The sequence below is a fragment of the Protopterus annectens genome, chromosome 7.part0 (genome assembly GCF_019279795.1).
Source record: "Protopterus annectens isolate FY-2018-M chromosome 7.part0, PAN1.0, whole genome shotgun sequence".
NCBI classification, from domain to species: Eukaryota; Metazoa; Chordata; order Ceratodontiformes; family Protopteridae; genus Protopterus; species Protopterus annectens.
The window spans coordinates 307,691,065-307,714,651 of NC_056739.1; the positions used below are offsets into that span (position 1 = coordinate 307,691,065).

General features: G+C 39.9%; 1 protein-coding gene across 5 annotated transcripts in view; it reads right to left on the reverse strand.

The window, feature by feature from the left end:
• Positions 1-23,587, reverse strand: part of SLC41A1 (solute carrier family 41 member 1) — a 410,973-nt gene that overhangs the window by 211,613 nt on the left and 175,773 nt on the right. For all 5 annotated transcript variants that reach the window (XM_044076832.1, XM_044076833.1, XM_044076834.1 and 2 more), the window contains exon 4: positions 12,846-12,917. In XM_044076832.1, coding sequence (XP_043932767.1) covers positions 12,846-12,917 — 72 coding nt within the window. The remainder of the gene's footprint in view (positions 1-12,845; positions 12,918-23,587) is intronic.

The window sequence follows — 23,587 nt, forward strand, 5'->3', positions numbered from 1 at the left end:
GTGTAGCTATAAAGAGTTCTGAAGTTTTTGGATGTGGATATCAGAGTTGAATCATCGGCATACTGGATGAGATTCTGGATTAGGGGGGCTTTATGCAGGTCACTGATGAAAATGTTGAACATTAGTAGACCTAGAATGGATCCTTGTGGTACTCCTACAATTGTTAGGTTGGCAGTCAAATTGTACATTTAGCCACCTTACTGTTTGTTCCCTGTTCTGCAAGTAAGATGAGAACCAGTTTAGTGACTTTGGAGAGCAGCCTAGTGTTGATAGTTGAATTAGTAGCCTAGTATGAGAGACTGTATTGAAAGCCTTAGATCCAGTAGGATTACAGAGGTAGGATACCCTGCATCAGTGTCCGTGAAAGAGAGAAGGGCATAGATAGTGCTATGCCCTGGATGGAAACTGTGTTGGGTGGGGGATAGAAGAGCATTACATGAGAGGTGGTTAGTTGTGAGTGAACACATTTTTTCCAGGATTTGTGATAGTGGGGAGAGTATGGGCGGTAGTTGTAAAGATCCTGAGAGTTTCCCCCTTTGTGTAGTAGGGTAATGATAGATTTCTTACATAGAGGAACACAGGATTCCGAGAGAGCGATTTATGAGAATTGTAACTGGGTATGCTATTGCAGTAGCTCCCAGTTGCAGATATTCTGGGGGAAGATTATCTGCAGATAGTGAGCAAGGTTCTGAGTTGTTTTAAGAGTTTCAGGATTAGGGAGGTGGGTACAGGTTGGACAGTGAAGGAATTTGCTGGTTGAGTATTAGTATAGTCAGCAGGGGAGAGTGCGTGTTCCGTAGAATGGGGAATGTCTGGGGGTTGGCTAGATAGGTCTTTGATGAGTTTTTGAATGGTAGAAATTAAATGGTTGTTAAAATCTTGGGAGATTTGTTGTGGTGTTTTTTCAGGTGCTGGAGATGGGTTTTGGATAGTGCCTGGGTTAAGAAGAGAGGAGACAGATTTCCAGAATTTTTTGGGATTGTTGTACGAGGCAGATAGATAGTTTAGTGGAAAAAAATCTTTATCCTGTATCACGAGCTTTTTTTGATTTGTTACGGAGTTGTTAGTAGTGTAGTTAGTTTTGTTCCACCTTTCAGCCATGCTTTCCATGCTTTGTTTCCAAGAACGATATTTTGTTTCATTTGTTTTTTTAACCATGAGGCATGATTAGTTTTAGTTCTTTTAGTAGGTATTGGAGGCTAGGCTATTGAGAGTATCTAGAAAGTTTGTTGAAATACTTACGGCTTCATCTAAGGGGAATATTTTTAATGGGTACCAATTTTGGCGGTTTAGGATACTTATTAAAACTTTAGATCAAAGTGTGTGAGGTTCCTTGATGTTCTATACGAGTGTGTTTTGACTGTATGAGGGTGGGTCCTATAAGTATACGCTGGGAGGTGGTCACTTAGTATAATTTGGTAAGGTGCCACAGTTTGTGTAGTTCTGGGGATGGGTTACTAGTATCCAGTCTAGGCTCGATTCATGGTCTGTTGATGGACCATGAGGAGGAGTGTTGAGTAAAACCATTAAGGCTAATGCTGTTTGCTAGGGAGGGGGTGTCAAAGTTTAACCAATTAATGTTTGTGTCTCCTAGAATTATAGTTTCATGGAGTGTATTCTGATTTGTCCAAGTTAAGAAGTCAGAGTATATGGATATTAGGGCCTGGGGGAATATAAAATTACTGCTATGCATACTTGTTTGTTTCTTTTTTTTTTTTTTTTTCAATAATCATTTTTATTGTTTTTCAAAACCATAATACAATTCACACACTATTTACATTATGTACAAAATTGCTTCCAGTGTTCAGTTCCATTTCGAATTTCCACATTATACATTAAGAATGGATGCCGTATTAATCAAGTAAAGGAAAATGTAAAAAATAAACATAAAAACATCTACTATAGACAATTATAAACCAACTCAAGCCAACAATCTGTATTGTTTCTACATCTTCTATCTAGTCTAAGAATATGTTTGTACACTTGCAGAATGTCCTAAAAGAAAGTGGATAGGAATCTCTAAGCCAGTATAATGTTAAAGATTTGTTCCCAAATTTTTATACTATTAATACTTTTCTTCTTATTACTAATTAATTTATGCGCTAAAATATGCTTGATCGCTAACAGCCTGAATTTTTGCCACGATGTCTGTACTGGGTTCAACCAATTTGTGGCTATATATAATTTCATTAGTAAACTGATATTCAGAATTACAATCTTTTTTGATTTGTCCAAATTCTCCGGTGGAATATGTAAAATCGAAAATTCCCAGGTGAGTGTTGAGTTTTGGTAACCCATTTTTTGTAGCTGCAACTTTAATGAGTTCCATAGTTTATAAATGCACTTGCAACTCCAGAACATGTGTAGCAGGTCTGCTGTCTGATCTAAACACTGTGGACATTTAGGTGAATTTTTTTAATCAAATTTATGAAGAGTGAGATGGGTATAATACGCATTGTTAAATATCATCAGTTGAGTGAGACCAGTTTTTGAAGTGATACGGATTTCAATGTTAAGTTAAACGCCTCTACTATCTTACTATCGTCTAGGGATACCAATTTCTCTTTCCAGTATTTCGATAAAAGAATATGATTATTATATTTTCTCTCTTTTATCATTTTATTCGCTGAGGATATGTATTTTCTGTCTTGTTGCAATGCTTCCCACAGATGATGCGAAATAACTAGTTCCTCTTTTTTGATTTCGAAACTATTAAAATAGTTTATGGCAAGATCTTTCATCTGCCTCATTATAATTAAATAAGAAATGGGAAGATTCATCTCTTTTAAGATATCCTGTTCCGCTACTCCTAAGAAGGGGTATAAGTCACTTACAGTTAAATCCTTAATAAATGGAAATTTCTTTAAGTCTATCAGTCGATTACCAATAGTCATGTTAGGATTCCCATGAAACGGTTGAAACCTCATATATTTTAATAGGTTCAGAGGCAAACAGAGTTTGAGTTGCCATTGCCCATATCTTAATGTGCTCCATTAAATCATATTTGCTCAGTGTTCGTTTATTTAAAAATGGTACAGCTTTAACATTAATTCCCGTTCGTTTTATATGTTTATAATTTAGCAGCACCCATTTGGGTGTCCATTTTCTATTATCACTGTCCAAGTAAGACACCCTTAAAATCCTATTGGCCTGAATCACTGTATAATACATCTCAAAATCCGGTAAATCTAACCCCCCCTAATTTTAGGAGCCATCAGTTTCTCATAAGATATTCTCGTTTTTCTGGGTTCCCACAGAAATTTCCCCAATCCTATCTGAAACTGCTTAAAGAATGTTTTCGTGATTTTGAGTTGTGCTGCTCTAAAAATATAAAGCATTCTGGGGAGAACATCCATTTTTATTATCGCTGCTCTTGCCATCATCGGTAGCTTCAATTTACTCCATCTTTTCAAATCCAATGTTATTCGGTCTCCAGTTGCTTTAATATTATTAATAAAGAATTCTCTATTTTCAGTTGAGAAATCAATCCCCAAATATTTTATTCTTTCTTCTGTTCTTACTTGTCCTATCAATGGTAGCATTGAAAAAGGTGTAGGTGTCTTTAAAGGGAATATTTTGTTGTTTTTTTTAATTTAGTTTGTAATTAGAAATTCTCTCAAAGTTTTGTATTGCTGTTAGTATTTTTTCCGTATCCGACACCATACTTGTTTGTTTCTATGTGAAGGTAGGCAAGTAGGAACTCAAAGGTGGGAGGGGTTTTATGCAAGTTATTTGTAGTGAGTTCTGGTAAATCAATGCTACACCACCACCCTTTTTATGAAGTCTGTCTGAACAAGTTATATTGTAACCTGGAGAGAGAATTTGAGTGTCAGCTATGTGTGGTTTTAGCCAAGTTTCTGTTACTGCAATATTTGAGGTGTGCGTCGTTATCCAGGCATGGAATTTAGTGATTTTATTGCAAATGCTGCAAGTGTTTACGGTTATTAGGTGAAGTGCATTTTGAGAGGGGTGATTGTGTAGTCCAGAGGCAAGTGTATGGGTATGGTGAAATGGTTGGTAAGCTTGGCTTATGCCTGTAATTTGTCAGTACTGACAATCAGCTTACCTACCCAAAACAAAATTATTTCGGTACACTGATCCTGACATGCAATCTTAAGAAACCTGGCACAGTTAACTGCTTCTAGTCTGTCACTGGGGTCATTCACAAGGATGTCATTAAAGTGTTTGGATCAAAGGTTTCCAGTTTTCTGACAGGTTCTCTTTCAGTTAATCAGATGAAGTTTGACCAGTGAAGACAAAAACTAAGAAAATATTACAAATAACTACAAAAGAAATTAGCATATACACATAAATGGTTTTATGAGCAAAGGATTTGTCATAGGGCGAAAATTTGTTTGACTATGCAAAAATGAAAATGATAGCCTCACTAATAAAAGCAGTGGATATCCATGCCAAAGAAATTAAGCTGCTGGCTGTGATAGTCAAAAATTAAACAAATAAAGATTAAAATTCCTTTGCTTTTGATCCTCTGCAGGATGATGTCCTTTACTTCTGATAATATTCATTTCTGATCTGATGCACCATGCTGGGTCTTCCAGATTAACATACTATCTCATCGACCAGAACTCTAAACATCACAGTAAGCATAATGCCTTAGAGATACAAGACACATACTGCCAGCTCTATGGTTCACTTGCCAATACCTAGAACCCTTTCATCATGTGACTTGCAACCCAGTGTAGCTCTGTTTTATGAAGATACAAGTTAAGTCCTTTCTCTGCCAGACAGATGTAGCCCCAAGGAAGCAGTTCAGATCACACTGTTCCATATAGGCAAAAACAAGTCCTGCCTCTCCTTTACTGTACTAGATTACATTTCTCTTCCTCTTGTTCATCTTGTTTCACGGTTTGACCAACTCCTTCTGATCTATACTACCAAAATGTCAAATCCACTCAACATTCTTCTAGCTCTTATAATCTTACTACAAGCATCAGCTAGTCAGAGTTGGTGGCTTCACAGGTTGTATACTCCCCTCTGATGCCAGGAAGATCATAAGGTTGAAAGTGTTCTATTCCTATACACAGTGCTTGGATTTGAAAAAAATTTCTGCAACACAAGGAGGTGTCTGCACTCTCAATATTCCATCCTTCAGATGGAACATTAAAATCAAGGTTCCAGATGTTAGACATGCTAGTAGCTTGAGTAAATACCAATGCACAGTCAGTAAGAAAACCACATTAAGCCTTCCCTAAAAATAAGCCACAAGCACTGGGCCTAAACCAGTAAACAAAAAGGTACCATCAGATGTGACAGTGAGACAAAGCCCAGTTCCTTCACATCAGACTATTTCACACGACATATTGAAAAATGAAAATACATTTTGCTATAATTTTGTTCAGCAGCAATACTTGCCCTGTACTTGCTCTTTATCATCACCCTACTTCTCAAATGGTCTTGTGCATAAATACTTCCTTTATCAGTTTAAAAGCTGCATAAAAAGACAATACTGTCAGTAAAAGTTTTGTACTGAAATATATGTAGCTGGGAAAGTCAATACTTGACCAAGACTAGAAGAGTGCATCACAGTTAAGATACATTAAGTTTATCAATAGCGTATCATCTAAATTGCCAGATACAGCACTGGATTTAATGTCAAAAGAGATTTAAATCAGTGACTTCCACTGCAAATACCTTCAAGGTAAGGGGAAAAAAAGTGGGTGGCAGTAGAAGGTGTAATCTGTAAGGGAGCTGGGCTTGTACATCATTTACTGTAAATGGAGCTCTATTGCCCCTACACTCATACCAACCCTCCATACAACTATCAGCTTGACCAGTAAGACTTTTTAAAATCAGCAATGCAGAGCAAGTTGAGAGGAAATTAGAATACGCTAGTTCAACATCACAACTGCCATAAAATGTCAAGATTCTTATGGGACAAAATGCAATTACAGCACTATTCCTTTGCTTAGTTTCACTGCAACTTTTATTTACATTTTTACTTGGACTTGCACTAATTTCAAGCTTAATGTGGTAGCCATGCTAATATTGTTTCCCATTCCCTACAAAGTATGAGTGAGAGCAGTAACAAATCCACTTTACCCCCCCCCCCCAACCCAAGATAGAAAAGCTGATCATCTCCGTCTTGGCCACTTACTGACTCAGCCAGCCCCCTGTCATTCAGTACTAACGGATTACCCGCTTGCATTGCAAACCTTACTTCTGAAGCAGTCCAGCTTTTTTTCCTTTTTTATAAAAACATTTTTAGGGACAATCTCTACTTCCATGAACAATTCTCCACAACTAGACACAAATTACAATAGTACTTTACCTGCCTCCATTAAGGAAGTGGAACTAAGATTATAAAACCAGAAACAGAGATTTGCACACAACTGTTCGGTAATGCAAAAAGCTCTTGACATGTGCCAAAAGTGAAGGATTATAGTGGTGGTTTGTACTAAGACTTAGAAACCACAACAACTAACTGAATTCATGTTGATTATCTGCCTGAAATGTGACCTGCACGGAATATGGGTAATTTTGTACGAAATTACATTCCAGTGTCAATAAGGGAGAACTTCAAGAAGAAAAACATTTCCTGAAAGTATTTTTACACTTCCAGAACTCAGAGACTCCTACATTAAGCTGACTATCTAGACTTTTTGACTTCTCAATGTTGTGATTGCAGGAAACCACACAAGTCATAACAGAGGCAATGGTTTTGGTTTCCTGAAAGAGAACAGCAGCATCAAAAGTTAAATTTAAATGTCATACAATATTGTAGAAATAAACTTACTCAAGAGAATAAAATCTGTTCTTTTCCAACAGCCTCATTTTATCAAATGTGGTAAGCGGATCATGTTAAAATTGCTTCATAACTTTAAAACTAGGCAAGTTTAAAACTGGCATAAGCAACAATACCAATACAATACAGCATGCTTAACACTTTCTACATTTTTACTCACTGTAGTTGGCATCTCAAAACTCTCAATAGCATACAGTAGCCAAAAAGTACAGTTTTGTACCTACCATAAATGTAGATGTCCGATAGGTATGCATCTGCAGTCATAACATATGGGTTGTCCTGCCTCAGGCAGCCCTTCGGTCGGCCGGATTCCAAAGTCTGGGTCTGGCCTCGGCTGATGTCGCACTTTCCCCGACGTCAGAGCTTCTGGGGTATAAAGGCATCAACAGACGCCATTTTCCTCAGTGTTTCTTGCCCCAGATGCCAGGTGCCCTCTAGGAAGGCTAAATTTGGATAAATGTTGAAAATTCCAAACAGTAGCAAACAAAATATATATATATATATATATATATATATATATATATATATACACACACACACACACACACACACACACACACACACACACACACACACACACACACACACACACACACACACACACCATAATAGATTCCCCCAGCTAGCTGAAAGAGGGGTAAGCACCCTAGGATACCACAGAGGGGAAGGAGGGTAGGTAATCCTGACTGCAGATGCATACCTATCTGACATCTACATTTATGGTAGGTACAAAACTGTACTATGTCCTTCAAGGATGCATCTGCAGTCATAACATATGGGTAGAATACCATAGCCAAACTGGGGGAGGAGGTACTAAGATAAGGATGGTGTAGTTAAGATCCCCTGTAGAACTGCAGTTACAAAACCTGCTCGGGATCTGGAGTATAAAGGTAGATTGTAATGCTTGGCAAATGTATGCACGGAGCTCCAAGTAGCAGCTTCTAAAATGTCCTTGGTAGCCACCCCTCGTAGGAAAGCTGTAGTGGTGGCTGTGGCTCTTGTGGAGTGAGGCCTGATATTTTCAGGAGTTGTCTTTCCATGAAAAGAGTAGCAGAAACTAATGCAATTTCCTATCCATTTTGAAATTGTCTGTTTGGAAATTGCTTTTCCTTGCACTGCAGTTGCATATGCTACAAAAAGTTGGTCAGTTTTTCTGCTGGTTTTAGTTCTGTCCAGATAGTAGCGTAGTTGTCTGTGTACATCCAAGGTGTGCAATAGTTTTTCCCCCCTGTTCTGTGGGTTAGGGAAGAACGTAGGCAAATGAATAGCTTGGTTCAAGGATACCCTGGATACCACTTTTGGCATGAAAGTAGGATTGGTTCTCAGAGACACTCTATCCTGGTGAAAAATAAAGAAAGGCTGCACTGCCATTAGTGCCTGTAACTCGGACACTCTTCTTGCTGAAGTGATTGCTAGAAGGAAAGCAGTTTTCCAAGATAAGAACTGTAAGTCTGCTGATGCTGCTGGTTCAAAGGGAGGTTCAAAGGGAGGTAGTGTTAATTTTTCCAGCACAAAATTGAGATCCCATGCAGGCAGAGGGGGTTTCCTTGGAGGTTTTACATTTTTGATCCCTCTTAAAAATTGTCCGAGGAGAGGGTGAGAGAAGATAGGAGGATCCATGTTGTACTCTGCTGAAATTGCTGAAGCATGAATCGTAATGGAAGAATAGGACAGGCCATTGTGGAACAGTTCTACTAAGTATTCTAGGATGTGTGCTAGGTTTGCCAGTGTGACATTTGTACCCTTTGATGCGCTCCAAATGAGGAATCTCTTCCATTTAGCTGAGTATGCCTTTCTTGTGGAGGGTCTGCGAGCCTCCAGGATAATGTCCTTGACCCTCTGAGATAAGACAGTTTGGTTTAGTTTTAAGCAATTTTCCAGGCAGTCAGCTGCAGTGTTTTCAAGCTTGGATGCAGGGTCTTGAAGTTGTTCTGCGTTAGAAGTAGAGGCCATGAGTTCATCAGAGACATGCTTCTCAGTAGTTGATACCAATGCTGCCTTGGCCAGTCTGGAGCTATTAGTATCACCTTTGGCTGTTCCTCCCTGATCTTCAGTAGAACTTTGTACATCAATGGAAGAGGTGGAAAAGCATACACTGTTAGGGCATTCCAGCTGAAAGAGAGTGAGTCCACCCTCCAGGCTTGTGGGTGGTATACTCTTGAGCAGAATTTCTTCAGTTGGTGGTTGAGTGGGGAGGCGAACAGGTCTATCTCTGGCATTCCCCATTTCTTTGTTATGAGTTTGAAGATGTCTGGATGCAGCATCCATTCGTGAGCATCCGTGGTAGTTCTGCTTAAGCTGTCTGCTAGTGAATTCTCTTTTCCTGGTACGAATTTGGCCTGCAGTTGGACGTTGAGATTCAGGCCTAGGTTCCACAGATCCATTGCCATCCGGCATAAAGGGTAGGAGTGTGTGCCTCCCTGTTTATGTACCACATGACTGTGGTATTGTCTGTCCTTATCAGCAGATGTCCTTGCTGGAGGAATGGTTTGAATGCCTCGATTGCATGCCTCACTGCCAGCATCTCCTTTAGGTTTATGTGCAAATTCAGCTGGTCTTGAGACCATAGGCCTTGGATACACTTGTCTTCCATGTGTGCTCCCCATCCTAGGTCTGAGGCATCCATGGTGATGGTCTGCCTTGGTTGTGGTTTGTTGAAAGGCAACCCTCTGTTGGACTGGCAGGCCTGAGCCCACCCCAGAAATTCCTTTGACAGGCATGGAATGATTGGAATCATAGACTGTGTCTGTGTTGAGACCATACATTCCTTAGGTACCATTGTAATTTCCTCATATGCAGCCTGGCATGTGGGATCAGGATTATGCAGGATGCCATGTAACCCAGGGCCTGCAGGACTTTCCTTGCAGTAAGCTGAGTGTCTTGTCAAAGCCATGAAGTAGACTGGGAGTTGCTTTTGTTTTTCTTCTGTGAGAAAAGCCATCTGAGTTATTGTGTCCAGATCCGCACCCAAAAATGTTATCCTTTGGGATGGCACTAGTCTTGACTTCTGGATGTTGACTGTGTATCCCAAGGCCTGTAACAGGTGTATGACATAGGCCAAATCCTTTATTAGTTTTGTCTTGTTGTCCGCTTGTATTAGGCAGTCGTCCAGGTATGGGTACATTTGAATTCCCTGAAGCCTGCAATGTGCAATTACTGATGCCAGGCATTTCGTGAATACTCTGGGCGCAGTAGATAAGCCAAAGGGCAATGCTGAGAATTGATAATGCTCTGATCCTGCAAGAAATCTGAGGTGTCTTCTGCAATCTGGTCATATAGGGACGTGCAGGTATGCCTCCTTAAGATCTAGAGTCGCCAGCCAAGACTCCTTGCCCAACATGGGAAGAAGTTGCTGTAGGGTCAGCATCTTGAATTTTGGCACAATGAGATATGTGTTTAGTGCGGACAAGTCGAGGATAGGCCTCCATTGGGTTTCTTTTCTTGGTACAAGTAATAGTCTGGAGTAAAATCCTTGGCCTTGTTCCATAGATGGTACCCTTTCTATTGCTTTCATCTGAAGTAAATTGCTGATTTGTCTTAAATCCTCTGGCTTCTGGTTTGGTGGAAGGTTTGGCATTCCGCTCCTTCTTGGTAAAGTGTGGAAGTGAAACCTGTATCCTTTGTCTATTGTTTGCAAAGTCCATTTGTCTTTTGTAATGCAATGCCAGTTTTTCGAGAATAAGGCCAACTTTCCGCCCAAGGGTGCTTCCAGTTGTTCCCTGGTAGGCGGAATCAGAGTCAAGTCATTGTGTCTGTCCTGTGGAAGTGGTTGTAGTTGCAGTTGTGGCAGTACTCCTCTGGTTGGCAGGTTGCCACTGACGACCCCTGTAGGCACCCTTTGATTGACCTCTGCCTCTTGGGCATCTATTCCTGCCCCTCTGTGCTCTAGAGGTGTCTGGAAAGGACCAATTCTTTGAAGACCAGTTTCTGCTGAACCTCAGAGGTTGGACCTGCAGAAAATCCTTTACTGTTTGCACAGATTTTGCTTTTTCTTCCACTTTCTTTAGAATCTCCTGTGCAGGGGAGCCAAATAAACTTTGTTTCTCCATTGGAGCATCTAGGAGTTTAGTCTTGACATGGTCTGGTAAGGATTGCTCTTTTAGCCAGGCATGCCTTCAAATTACTGCCCCAGTCATAGCTGATCTAAATGAAGCCTCCAGTGCATCATAGCCACATTTTAAGAAATGATTACTGACCTGCTGAGAGTTGTGTACCAAATCCTGAAGGGACTTACGGTCTAAAGGTTCAGGTGAAGAAAGCTTTTTATTCAGCTGATCTAACAAATATTCCTGGTACTGTATTATATGGAATTGACAGTTTAAAGCCCTGGCAGAAAGAGTAGCAGATGTAAAAACCTTTTTCCCCATCTCTCTAATGCTCTTGACACTAGAGGGTAGGGGGTTTTGGGCAGTGGCAGCTGCAACACCTTTTGGGCCCTGAGAAATAGTTTCTGGGTCTGCAGCATGGGCTTTATACAAGTGGAAGTGAGAATCCGGGACCCTGTAATATGTGTCAGGTTTGGCAGGGGCCGGGACCCTGTAATATGTGTCAGGTTTGGCAGGGGCCGGGGGAAGAGAATCAGGGGCAGAACTGACATCATTATATGCATCAACTACAGTTAGCACAGGTGGTATGGCTAAAGGCCTATGCTGTGGCAAGTGTAGAAAGGTCCTTAGTCTTTTTCTAGAATCAGAGAAATCCTGACCCTGCCATTGAAAATGTTCCCTCATTCAGTGCAAAGTCTCCCCAAAGGAAAATTCTGGAGGGGAGGCAGAAGGAATAGAGTCTTCTGCATCTGAATCCTCATAAGGTGAGTATGGCCCTTCCTGATGGTCTGATAAATCAGATCCATCCGAGGAGTAATCAGAGGAGAGAGGTTCAGGGGGTTCAGTCCTAGGCCTTTTATCAGGAGGAGGTTGGGAGGCCCTGTCTGGGTGAGGTTGGGAACCCCTAATCAGAGATATAAGGTCCTCAGCAAGGCTGAGAATCTGAGAACTTGAGGAAGGTCTCAGAAGTAGATTTTGCAGGTAAAGCTTTTGAAATCTTAGCTGCTTTAGCCCTGGAGAAAGCCTTAATAGACAAAGAAGCAGGGGGCCTAGCTGCCCCACGTGCAGGAGTAGAAATGTCCAATGGAATGGTATCAGACAAATCTTGTGCGCTTGCTTCTTCGGTAGGGATTTCTGTAGCCGACTCAGCCAGGGCCTCTCTGGCCTCGGTAGTCAGAGGTATGATTTCGGTAGAAGTAAGAACAGAGGGCTCGGTCTCGGCCGAAACAGAGACACTCGCGGTAGGCCTAACCGTGGTTTCAGCCGAAACCGCGGGCCGCGAGTGTCGGTCCTTTTCCTTGTGTTTTTTGGCTAAATGTGTAGTCGGAGTCCCAGATGGCATTTTATATGCAAAAGCGGATCCAAAAAACTCTTCTGCAAACTCCGACCGACGTCTAAGAGTCGGTCGGTTGAAGGAGGCACAGGCTAAACAAGCGGATACGTCGTGGTCTGGGCCTAAGCAAGGAAGGCAGTAAGAATGGAAATACTCATGAGGTATTTGTTTCCCACAAGTTAAACAATTATTTACTTTGACATCGGCTGAGGCAAGAAAGAGTCCCCAACGGGGTACTTAGCTTTTTTAGAAGTTTTAGGTAGCTGAAATCCCTGGATCTGACCGACCGGCACTTGCGAACAGCTTCTGCTTCGGGCACCGCGCGGCAAGAAAGACTGAGGAAAATGGCGTCGGCTTATGCCTTTATACCCCAGAAGCTCTGACGTCGGGGAAAGTGCGACAACAGCCGAGGCCAGACCCAGACTTTGGAATCCGGCCGACCGAAGGGCTGCCTGAGGCAGGACAACCCATATGTTATGACTGCAGATGCATCCTTGAAGGACATCGCATGAATTCCAATAGTTCATCTGAGGACTGCATAAATTCTGTAATAATGGTTGGACACATGTGTTCATACTTGTAGCAATCTCACTTAATACAAGCGAGTTAAAACAGGTGCTCATTTGTTTCCAAATATTTGAATACATAAAATACAAGACAGAAAAGTGCCACAGTAAAATAATTAATGTTTCAGCAATGTTACCTGTATGAGTGCCATGTTCCCAGTGACCATATGCCATAGCTCTCGTGTAGTGTCCATCTGACCAATGTTTGCCTACCAATACAAAAAAAAGTTTAATTGCAGAAAAAATTGCTTTTTAAACAGGTGAAACATTTGTCGTGTCCCACCTATACTACTACACTACACACAACATAAATGTGTGCCACCCAGGAGGCAGTGAACTAGGACAGCACTGAAATTTAAATGTTACAGAAGGATATCCACCTGGGCATTTGCTCTCACACACACACAGCAGTGTCTAGGTATGTTAGACTTCCTCACAACTTGGCTATACAATGAAGGTAGTTTTTAATGTTACCATCTGGATGCAACAGTAGGATACATTAAACTGTGCTCTAAGGTCATTACCAATTACCTCTGTACTGAAGAAGTCCTACAAGGCTGCTTCAATTATTTCATAACTGCTTTTTCAGCTCAGTAACAAATCGTAATAGCCATACTATTTTAGTAGTAACACTCATACTCGTGGGTTCAAGGGACACCTTCTCATTTGCATACAGTCTGTAAAGTCTCCTCAAACATTACGGAGCCCTGTGTTATCTGGACCAACAGTGGGCAAATCAAAGGGGCAAATTCACCTCCAAAACAGACTTCTCCTTTGGGGCTCCACTGCTTCAACACCTATGCTTTTGGACTAAGCAGAATCCCAGATGGTGCAAATTCAGACAGTACTGGTTAGTTTGCCTTTTCAGTGCAAGAAATGAACCCCATCCATTTCTCAAATTGCACAGATGTCATTTCCCTTTGTAGAAAGGACTATGAACTTTCATGCATCCTAAGGACATCTCTCATCCACCTTATTCTCTAGGTGAATATTTAAAATATGCTTTGCCGCCTACATACATTAATATTATACATTAGAAGCTGCACACCCAAAATAGCATGCCCTGATACATAAATTGTTTGTCGTATAAACCTAATGGTAAAATGTACTGTACACAACGCTGTCGTCACTTGTCAATTTAGGAACTGCCTACTTTCAGTGCAGGCTAAGGACATGAGTTCTACACTACAGCATACCAACTAGCAGTGTGTACATTGGCTCTTGATAATTCTCACTGTAGATGTAATAACCCACCCCCCATGTGCAGAAACAGGGAAAAAGGGGTTGTGGATGGTTTCTAAAATAAAATCACACATTTTGAGAAAACTCAAGGCAATAAACAGTATTATGAAAAGACGTTCTCAGAGAGATTAAAGAACTGCTCAGGAAATGTTAGACGTTTCTTGGGTGTGGCCAGGTATCAAATCAGGTCTCTAATACTACAGTACTACCTAGGCAGCATAAGAGATCCCTAAAGGACCACTTTTTAGTGTAGTAAACCACAAAAGGAAATAAAAAACACTGCCACAGATCCCAAAGAAAACACTAACACAATAAAAACTCTGGCACCTCGGCTCAAAAGCCTTCAAAGGAGTTAAAGTCAAGTAAAGAAAACGTTGTCATTCAGAACCACACAGCAGTGTAGCTGAATGAAATTACAATGCTTCATTCTCAATGCAGGAAATAGTTGCACACAGAGAAAAAATAAAATCACAGCAGAAATTTAGTAAGTAGCAATTTTGTAAGTAGGACAGCAGTGACCCACACCCATCCCAGAACAGGAGACAAGGAACGATATGAAATGTAATATTGTCAAAGTAAAATTGAAACAATAGCAGCATATCTACGATTAGACGGAATTATTTCACAGTTTGTATATTTTACTTTCCAGTCCTTCAATGTGTAGGTGAGCCACCTTAGTATTGCACTTAGTTATTTCACACCCATAAAATAAACCCCTTGACAGGCTAGTTAACAGATGTCATGGTCTAACAGAGAGCGGAAAAACTTTAGTCTGGTGGTCTTACAATGCAGGCTTCTGCATCTCCTGCCAGAGGATAGGAGAGTGTACAGACCATTGGCAGGATGTGTTGGATCACTGGAAACCTTTTTGGCCCAGTCTGTGCAGCGGCATTTGTGCAGATCTTCCAGAGTAGTAAGGGAGGCGCCAAGGATTCTTTCTGCTGACCCTACAACTCTCGAGAGCCTTCCGATCCCGATTATTACAGTTCCCATAGCAGACTGCAATGCTGTTGGTCAGGACACTTTCAATGGTGCCCCTATAAAAAGGTCTGAAGTATGGCGATTGGTAATTTTGCCTTCCTAAGTTTCCTTAGAAAGTGCAAGTGTTGCAGAGCTGTTTTGACTGTGCTGGATACATGGACTGACCAAGATAAGTTCTCCTTGAGATTAAGACCCAAGAGCTTTGTACTCTTGACCCTTAGCACAGTCATCCCTTTCATCACTAGAGGTTTGTGTGGTACTTCACATCTTCTGAAAACAACCCACTCTTTTGGCTTGCTGACATTCTGTGCTAGATTGATCAACTACTTGTCTGGTGTGACAGCAACAATCTCATTCCTGCAGGCCTCCTCCTCTCAAGTCTGAGTTACTTTCAGTTACTGTGCAAGGTTAAAACAAACGAGGCACATTACTGTGGTTGAGATTAGCTGGGGCTAATATTTTAGCTTAGTCTAACTGTAAAAGACATCTTTTACACTATCTCGTTCACGGTTTCACTTATTTCTGAAAAGACATTTAAAGGAAGTAAATAAATACTTATTCTGTGTGTGCATCTGGCGGCATGTGAAATATATTTTTCTGAAAGACCTGTGAATTTGCAATTGGCCAATTTAGAAGAACTTGTGCTTTTTCCTTTGACATTTGTTTACGGAGGTAGTCTGACTGGGTCTATAGAACCCATTTTCAGCAGAGGCCCGGGGAGAAAAGCTCCACCATACAGTACAATAGTATACAAATGCCATCAGAAATACTACACAAAAATGGGTTGAAAGAACCAACTATGCTACATTATCATATATACTACACGTCTAGATAATTTAGTACTTTCGTATTATTGCAACCACGTTGTAGCACTTCAACTTATTTAGTTGTCAGGTAGTATTTTTATCAGAAGCTGCAGTAAATCAGAGACTGAAAAGTCTGGCTCTGAAACTTTAGTCGAGCTAGCACTGCAAAATGCTGTGGTAAAGGGACAAGTCTGTTCACTGTATTTTGGGGTCATGAAATATTAAGAATTAGACATTTTATACTTGTAAGGGGGTCATGGGAGAGTGATTTCACACAAAGTTTTGTTTCATATAATGGTTTTCCCATAGGTTTCCCTTGTACATTATTTTTTATCAGTTTGGAAATCCAAGGTACCTTGCGTTTTGCTGCTTGAAAAGACCTTTGCTAACTGATGAGGCAGCATTTTACAAACTTTTAAGATTTTTCCCACTGACTTTTTAGTTGAGGGGACTTGAAGGACTTCCACTACAGCCGTTCCATTAAATTGATCACTTGGAAAGAGACGTGGTCCTGGTTCTGTTTTAGGTGAAATGTAAGAGCAGCACTGTGCTTTGTATAACGTCATATTTGACTCTAACATCGACTCTACTCCAAAACAGTTTCAATCCAGCGTTGTCAATTACAAAAAAAAATTGAACAAAGCCCGACAGAATGGGGGGGGGGGGGCGCGACAAAGGCCCAAAAATAGGGACAGATTTTAAATATTGTTCTTGTACAAATACTATAGGACAACTAATTAACTTGAAGCGGTACAACGTGGTTGTGATAATATGCAAGTACCAATAATTATTTAGAGTTAAAGCTTTATATACAAGTCACTCTCACCACATACATAGCCTACGAGTAGATAGCGCCCAAAAAAATAGTATGTAGGTAGTACACTGTAGGACATTGCCTGTTATAGGACATGAAAAAACAGAATGCTGGTTTCAGTTAGGAAAATTACCAGAAAGTTAGCGATGCAGAAAAGACAGTGAAAGTTAAGACTAGAGGCATTACAGGCCAAGCCGTAGTTTAAGGATATAGTATAGAAACAGAGAATGTGTTAAAAGAGCCTTAGGATCTTTCAGACTATGAGGGAGTGAAATGTGATAGAAGAGGATAATGTGAGAGAGGAGGAAGAGCTGAGCATTTAGGTAGGCTTTACGCAGGAGCAGAGATGATTTTTTTTAAAGAAGCTTTGAAATGCGTAGGCACAGACCAGCTTTGAAATGCGTAGGCACAGACCTGGTAGCTAGAGGAAGTGAATTGCATAGTATAGGGACAGTACAAATACAAAGTGACCTGGTTTTCCCTTGTTTCCTTGTAGGTTTTTAGATGGCCAAAAGATATTTTTGTCTTTTGATCATAGGGATCGATTTTGTGTGCAAGGTGCAACTAGACTAGTGCTGGGCAGGCAGGCTTGAAATTAAGGTTATGCAAGACAGATAGCTGAATAAAGGCAACTTGGTTGGGGAGTTCAAGCCAGTTTAGTTCTAGTAGTGGTTTATAGTGGTTGCAACTTTGTTGTAGCACTGTTCTATCTTGCTTATGGTAAAAGTTTGCTGCATCAGGGATTCGTTGCAGCACGTCTTATTTGATTTTTGGTATCATCTGGATCCCCTTGGTGACTTTTCAACACTGCTTGACCACAGTTTTTTCTTTATTGGCCTTGGTGTATATATTGGTGTATATATTTTTTTATTCTACATTTGGACATATCCTATACGGATTTATCATCGCCTTGCCGCCACGCCATCTTGTATGACTTGGACTGTTGCGTTTCAATGGGACTAAGTGTACGTATGGTTTATAGCCTTTTTTTGACTATGTACTTCAGTTTGGAATCCATATGTGCAAGTAATTTGGTTTTTTGTATGGGTCGCTGATACAACGCTATCACCACACGCGGCATATTTTTTGGGATTTTGGCTGTTCGCCATTCATTGACTAACTTCTTTGTCTAAGTGGGAGGACGAATTCGCCTATATCAACCTTCGGCTGACATTTAGCAACAGTTTTTGTGTTTATTAAGGGTCGTTGTTGTTGGAACCATCCATACTTGGACTTTTTTTCATCGTGGTGGACTAGAAAAACTCTTTAGTGTAATTGCATACCAATTTTGCCTTTTTTCTAGGCTAGGTTTGGACCATAACATTATCCATATTAGTCCCTTTTTTTAGGGATCATCGGACTTTTTATCATTTCAGTTCTCTCATGTTTGAGGGACCACTTTGGCATTTTCTAGAAGGGTCAACCAGATCAGTATCCATATATATACTTTAGCAGGTTCATGAGGGTTGTTTTTTTACTACACTCGTCATTCTATTTCATATTGGGTATTGATACCTGGGTATAATTTTTCAAACCGTTTTCAATCTGTTTTTCATATTTTGAATCATTTATTTATTGAGCATTGGTTCTCAATATTATCACATCTTTGGTTCAACATATATCTAGCAGTTTATGATATTTATGACAGAGTTACATGTTTGTGATTTACTTGTTATGATTAAGTTATTTTATTCAAAACAAGGTATGCAACAGTTGTTTGTGTGTTCTTTTTTCAATTGACCACATTTGTTTTGTGGACCATGATACCTTCTGGCTATATGAATACAATCTAGGCCTGCCATTCAGATTTTTTAGTATATATATCTCAATTTTATATTATTTATGTATCTGGAATTTTGATATCCTGTTCATGTGGTTTTACAATACGGCTGGATACCATCTTCTGGTCAAATTAAGAGGTCCATTGTACATAAATAATTTTTGTAGGATTGTTCACATCCTGAATATTATAACATTCCCAGATATAGGTGAGGTCACCATAGGTTCCACATTACTAACAAACTGTTCCCTCATTTTTGTACATTTGGTATTTCATGCTATTTTGCGTGACTGCTACCTATGTTTTGAACATCACAATATTGTTATATATATTAGATGGTAATATAGTATCTCCACCATTCTATTTCTCTAAGTGGTGATACGAGGCACATTGTATTATATATAAATAGGGTTATGATACCTGTTCTTTGATTACCATCATTTTCTATATTCTTATTTTGCCATTTGATATGTTCTTCTGATCTCTGGTTATAATTTTTTATATAACTCTTTTAGGTTTTGGTTTTCATTGCTTGGATTGTAGTTCAGCATCGAACTTACACATTTCAATTGTGTTCTTTGGTCGTGACTTTTTGCATTGTCCTCACTAGAGTTTCTGGGTCTAATTACTGATATATTTGGCTTGGCCTTTGAATAATAGGTATGGACTTAGCCTTTTCACTATTTTGAATTGTTTTTGTGCTGCTATTGTCCTTCACAATATTCTCTATTTGGCTGTCGTGGCATTTTTATTTAGACCATGATTGACAGCTTTTTGAATAGGTATTAAGTTTTCATTTTTTGCATTATTATGGACCTATCGAATCTCATTTCAGGATTGGTGGCTGATAGGGAAGACCTTGGGACCTTTGGACTAGGCTCTCCCAATAGTGGGAATGCCGATTGTGTTGATAACATTAGCCCTGACTTATCAAGCCAAAAATTAATTGAGGATCTCAATAGGCAACTCAGAGCATTACGTGCTAATGTGTGGCACAGCAAACTCTTTAAGGCCTATCAGGTCACAAATATTACCCCTAGGGGGTTGAGGATACGGACCATTCCGCATGTAAATAATGCAGATGGTGAGTTGACCACACAATGGTCCAAAATACAGCATGAAGCAATGATGTCTTTTGTGGTTGAATTATATAAGTTCCACAATCGGGCCATTGATAATGGGCTAGCAGAGATCACTGTCCTGGCAGACAAATTGAAATGTTATGAACAAGAATCCTCCTTTGAGGCCAAACTTATAAGGTCGCTTTAGATCTCAAAAAGTTCGATGCTGAATTACGCTCTAGGAAAATGAAAACATTTACCAGGGATCAGGAGGACTATTCCCGAGGGAACCCATTTTCATTTCAGACAAACCTCTGTCAGAAAGAGAAAAAGACCTAGGTCCATTTTGCGCAAAAATAATCATGATGGCATTCCATCTTTTGAGGACATGTCCTCAGGTACTGATAACGAATCCCTGGCAGCAACAGGGTCCCCATCCCCCAAAAGAAGTTCTGGAAGTGTCCCTTTAGGAACACACGCAGACGTGGGGGGCGCAAACATAGGAAAAGTTCACAACATACAGGGGTTACTGGAGATGGCATTAGGGAATTGAACTGTTGTACTCATAACATTTTGAATTTGTCTAATTATGATCTGCCTGATGTACATATCCAGGTTCTGAATAAAGGTTTAAATTTTATACCTGGTCCTATTATATCTGAAGATGTATTTGCGCAAGATTTGATCCACTTTCGTAGATTAATCAATCTAAGAATGTTTTTTGGTGACTCTGGTTCTAATCCTGATGGTGGTAAATTTATATATCACAAATCTAATTTTTCTCCGCCAATGCATGCTGTTGTTCATCAGTTCCAAAATAGTGTCCTTAAAGACATACATTTCCTCAGTTCTGATATTGCTTTTAAACACAACAATATCACTTTTACTGAGAGACGGGCCATTTTGGAACTTCAGAAGAACAAACAAATTGTAATAACATCAGCGGATAAAGGTGGAGCTGTAGTGGTCCAAAACTGGATAGATTATGATGAGGAAGCCCGTAGGCAATTGTTTGATACCAGATACTATACACATATGGTGGTTGATCCCACAGGTAGATTTATCAAATGTACTGAACAGTTCCTTAAGGATGCCAATGATAGGGGTGTCATTTCTAATGACACATTAGAACAATTAACCATTAAGGATCCCAGTGTTCAATTATTTTCTACCTAAGATTCATAAAGACGCTAAGCATCCTCCAGGAAGACCAATAGTATCTGGCAGAAACTATCTGACCGAGCCCTTATCATTGTTTTTGACGAAATATCTCAAACCTCTGTTACCATTTATTCACTCCAGGCTACAAGATACCACGAACGTCCTACAAATTATATCTGACACACAATTGGAAGCCGATTGGTTCTTGTGTACGCTTGATGTCAGCGCATTATATACTAACATTCCACATCAGGCAGGTCTTAAGGCTTTGGCATATTGGCTCAATAATACAAACTTGTACAGTTCTATATTCAATTCTTTTCTGGTGGACATGGCTAGGTATGTTCTCACTTGTAACGTCTTCTACTACAAAGATGTATGTTTCTGGCAGACGGCTATGGGGGCATCTTTTGCCCCCATATATGCTGACCTTTTTATGGCTTATGTTGAAATGGAGAGGATTTATGATTCTACCAGAAACATTTTTCTTTCGGATATGGACATATGGAGACGTTACTTGGATGATGTATGGCTTGTCTGGAGGGGTACTGAGTCTAGGCTCAAGGAGTTTGTTATCTGAATAACAATGAATGGGGTTTATGTTTCACGGAACAACATGACATCAACAATATAACATTGCTATTGCAGAAACTTCCGGATGGGACATTAGAATCGGAGATGTATAGAAAGTTCCCACAATATAACCCCCTATTACATGCCTCCAGCTACCAAGCTCCACACATAGCTAGGAACATACCGAAGTCTCAGTTTATCAGAGCTAAACGTATTTGCTCACAACAATCCACATTTTGTCGGAACCAAAATGACCTTACACAAAGATTTAAACAAAGGGATTATAATGCTGGCACTATTGCAGTTGCCAAACATCAGGTCAACAATATGCAACGTTCTGACTTACTCCAATATAGGGACCGGTCGGATATACCATCTCAACCACTTAGATTCACTACAACTTATGGTCGTAATACCAACTGCTTATTGGAGAGTGTCCGGAGACATTGGAACATCTTAGTGTGACCCAGATGTTGCAAACATTATCCCGGATAGGTGTAGTTTCTCTTATAGGAATGGTAAAAAACTTAAATCCTACTTCAATCACTACAAATGTAGTGATAACAAATATGCTGGTATGGTACAGAGAACTATGTCAGGTGATACTTTACGTGGTTGTTTTCCTTGCGGCCACTGCATTAATTGTAAATACATCTCTACAACTAAGGAGTTCTCAAGTAGAAATTGCCCCAAAGTTTTTGATTTAAACATTTTTGTGAATTGTAGTAGTGATTGGGCCATTTATTTGGCCACATGTAGCTGTGGAGCATTCTACATTGGGCAGACCTCCAGGTGCATTAGATTACGTATTTCCGAACACTATAGTAATATCAAACAAAAAAAGTTGACCAATGCTCTATATAAACATCAGTTGGTCCATTCAACAGCCAAATTTATGTTTACTATAATTGATGTTATACAAGGTGATCGTAGAAATAAAACTGGGTGGCACAGTATTTTGAATTGTAAAGAAAAAAAGTGGATAATTAAACTCTGTGGTCTTTTTTCCCCCGGACTTGATGAATATTTATAATCATTCAACCAATGGGATCTGTCTATTGTGTATTTAAACAGCATGTATTGGGAATGTTTTGCATACACTGAAGAAGGCTGTGTAATTAACCAGCCGAAACCGGTCTGTCTTTATTTGCTGTTATGTTATATATTTAATACAATTTTTAGTCACTTATTGCTGGCTCCATGTCATTTTGTTCTTTTAGTTAGAATAGGAGCACCATAAAGAAGGAAGGGAAGTAAACGTTTTTGCAAGGGTAGTTTTGCTTGCTGCACTAAAGAAATGCTTAAGTTTTCTTTACATTTTGCTGTATAAGGGGGTCAAATGAAAGTTTCAGTGAGGACTCCTAGAAGTTTAGGTTTCCTGCACTATTTCTAGGACAGTGCTGTCTGATAACCAGCGACAAGGGAAGGGTTTCTGGGATGAAATACTAGTTTAGCCTTCTTTGGATTAAGAAAGAGTTGGGCATTTCTTAGCCAGCATTCAACAGCAGCAAAGAACTGTGGAGTTTTTGAAAGTAGTTTTGGTGGTGATTATGGTGGAATCGGCATACTGAATGAGGGTTCCAGCATGAGAGGCAGTGTGAAGGTTGTTTGTGAAAATGTTGGAGTAGGAGTCAGAGGATGGAGCCTTGAGGGACGCCAGTAAGGTTATGGAGAAATTGTGAGAGTTCATTGGACCATTTAAGTTTGTTTACGATCCTTGAGAACTCAAACCACTTTACTGTGTTATGTCAGAAGCCTAAATTAGACCGCATGTTCAATAATAAGGGGTGAGACACCATGTCAAAGGCCTTGGAGACATCAAGAAAAACTGAGACTGTATAGCATCCTGCATCTCTGGCCTTGTTTCAGTATCTGTAAAGGATAATACGGATGTAGTTGTGCTGTGGCTGGGTCGGAACCCATATTGGGTTTTGGTTAAAAGATTATTTTGCAATCAGTATTGTACTACTTGCTGATGGATACCTCTCAAGAATTTTTGAATATGGGTGACAAGATGGATACAGGACAAAAACTGGATGGTTCAAAAAAGAGTTGCCTCTTAAGGATTGGGATAATATAAAGTTGTTTCCATATGATAGGTACTTCTGATTCGGATAAAGACCTACTTATAAGGATACTGACTGAGTAGGCAATTGAGTTGGCAGCCAGTTTGAGGTAGTGTGGTGGAAGATAAGTTGAGGTGGAGCAGGGTTTTAGTTTTTGTAGCAGTTTAATGGTGTCAGTGGGTATGGGCTGAAATGATAAAGGGGTTTATATGACATTTTGTTGAGTAGGGAGGTTATTAATGACATTTTAGAAGTAGCTGATGGTCTAGGGTTGGTGTCTGAATAGACTGAAGGGTGGGGAGGTCCAGCATTAGGAGTGTTAGTAGGTTCGATATTGATTTTATGAAGTACTTGCAAAGTTTCCGGTTATTTGTGATGGAGGGGTATAGTGTGTG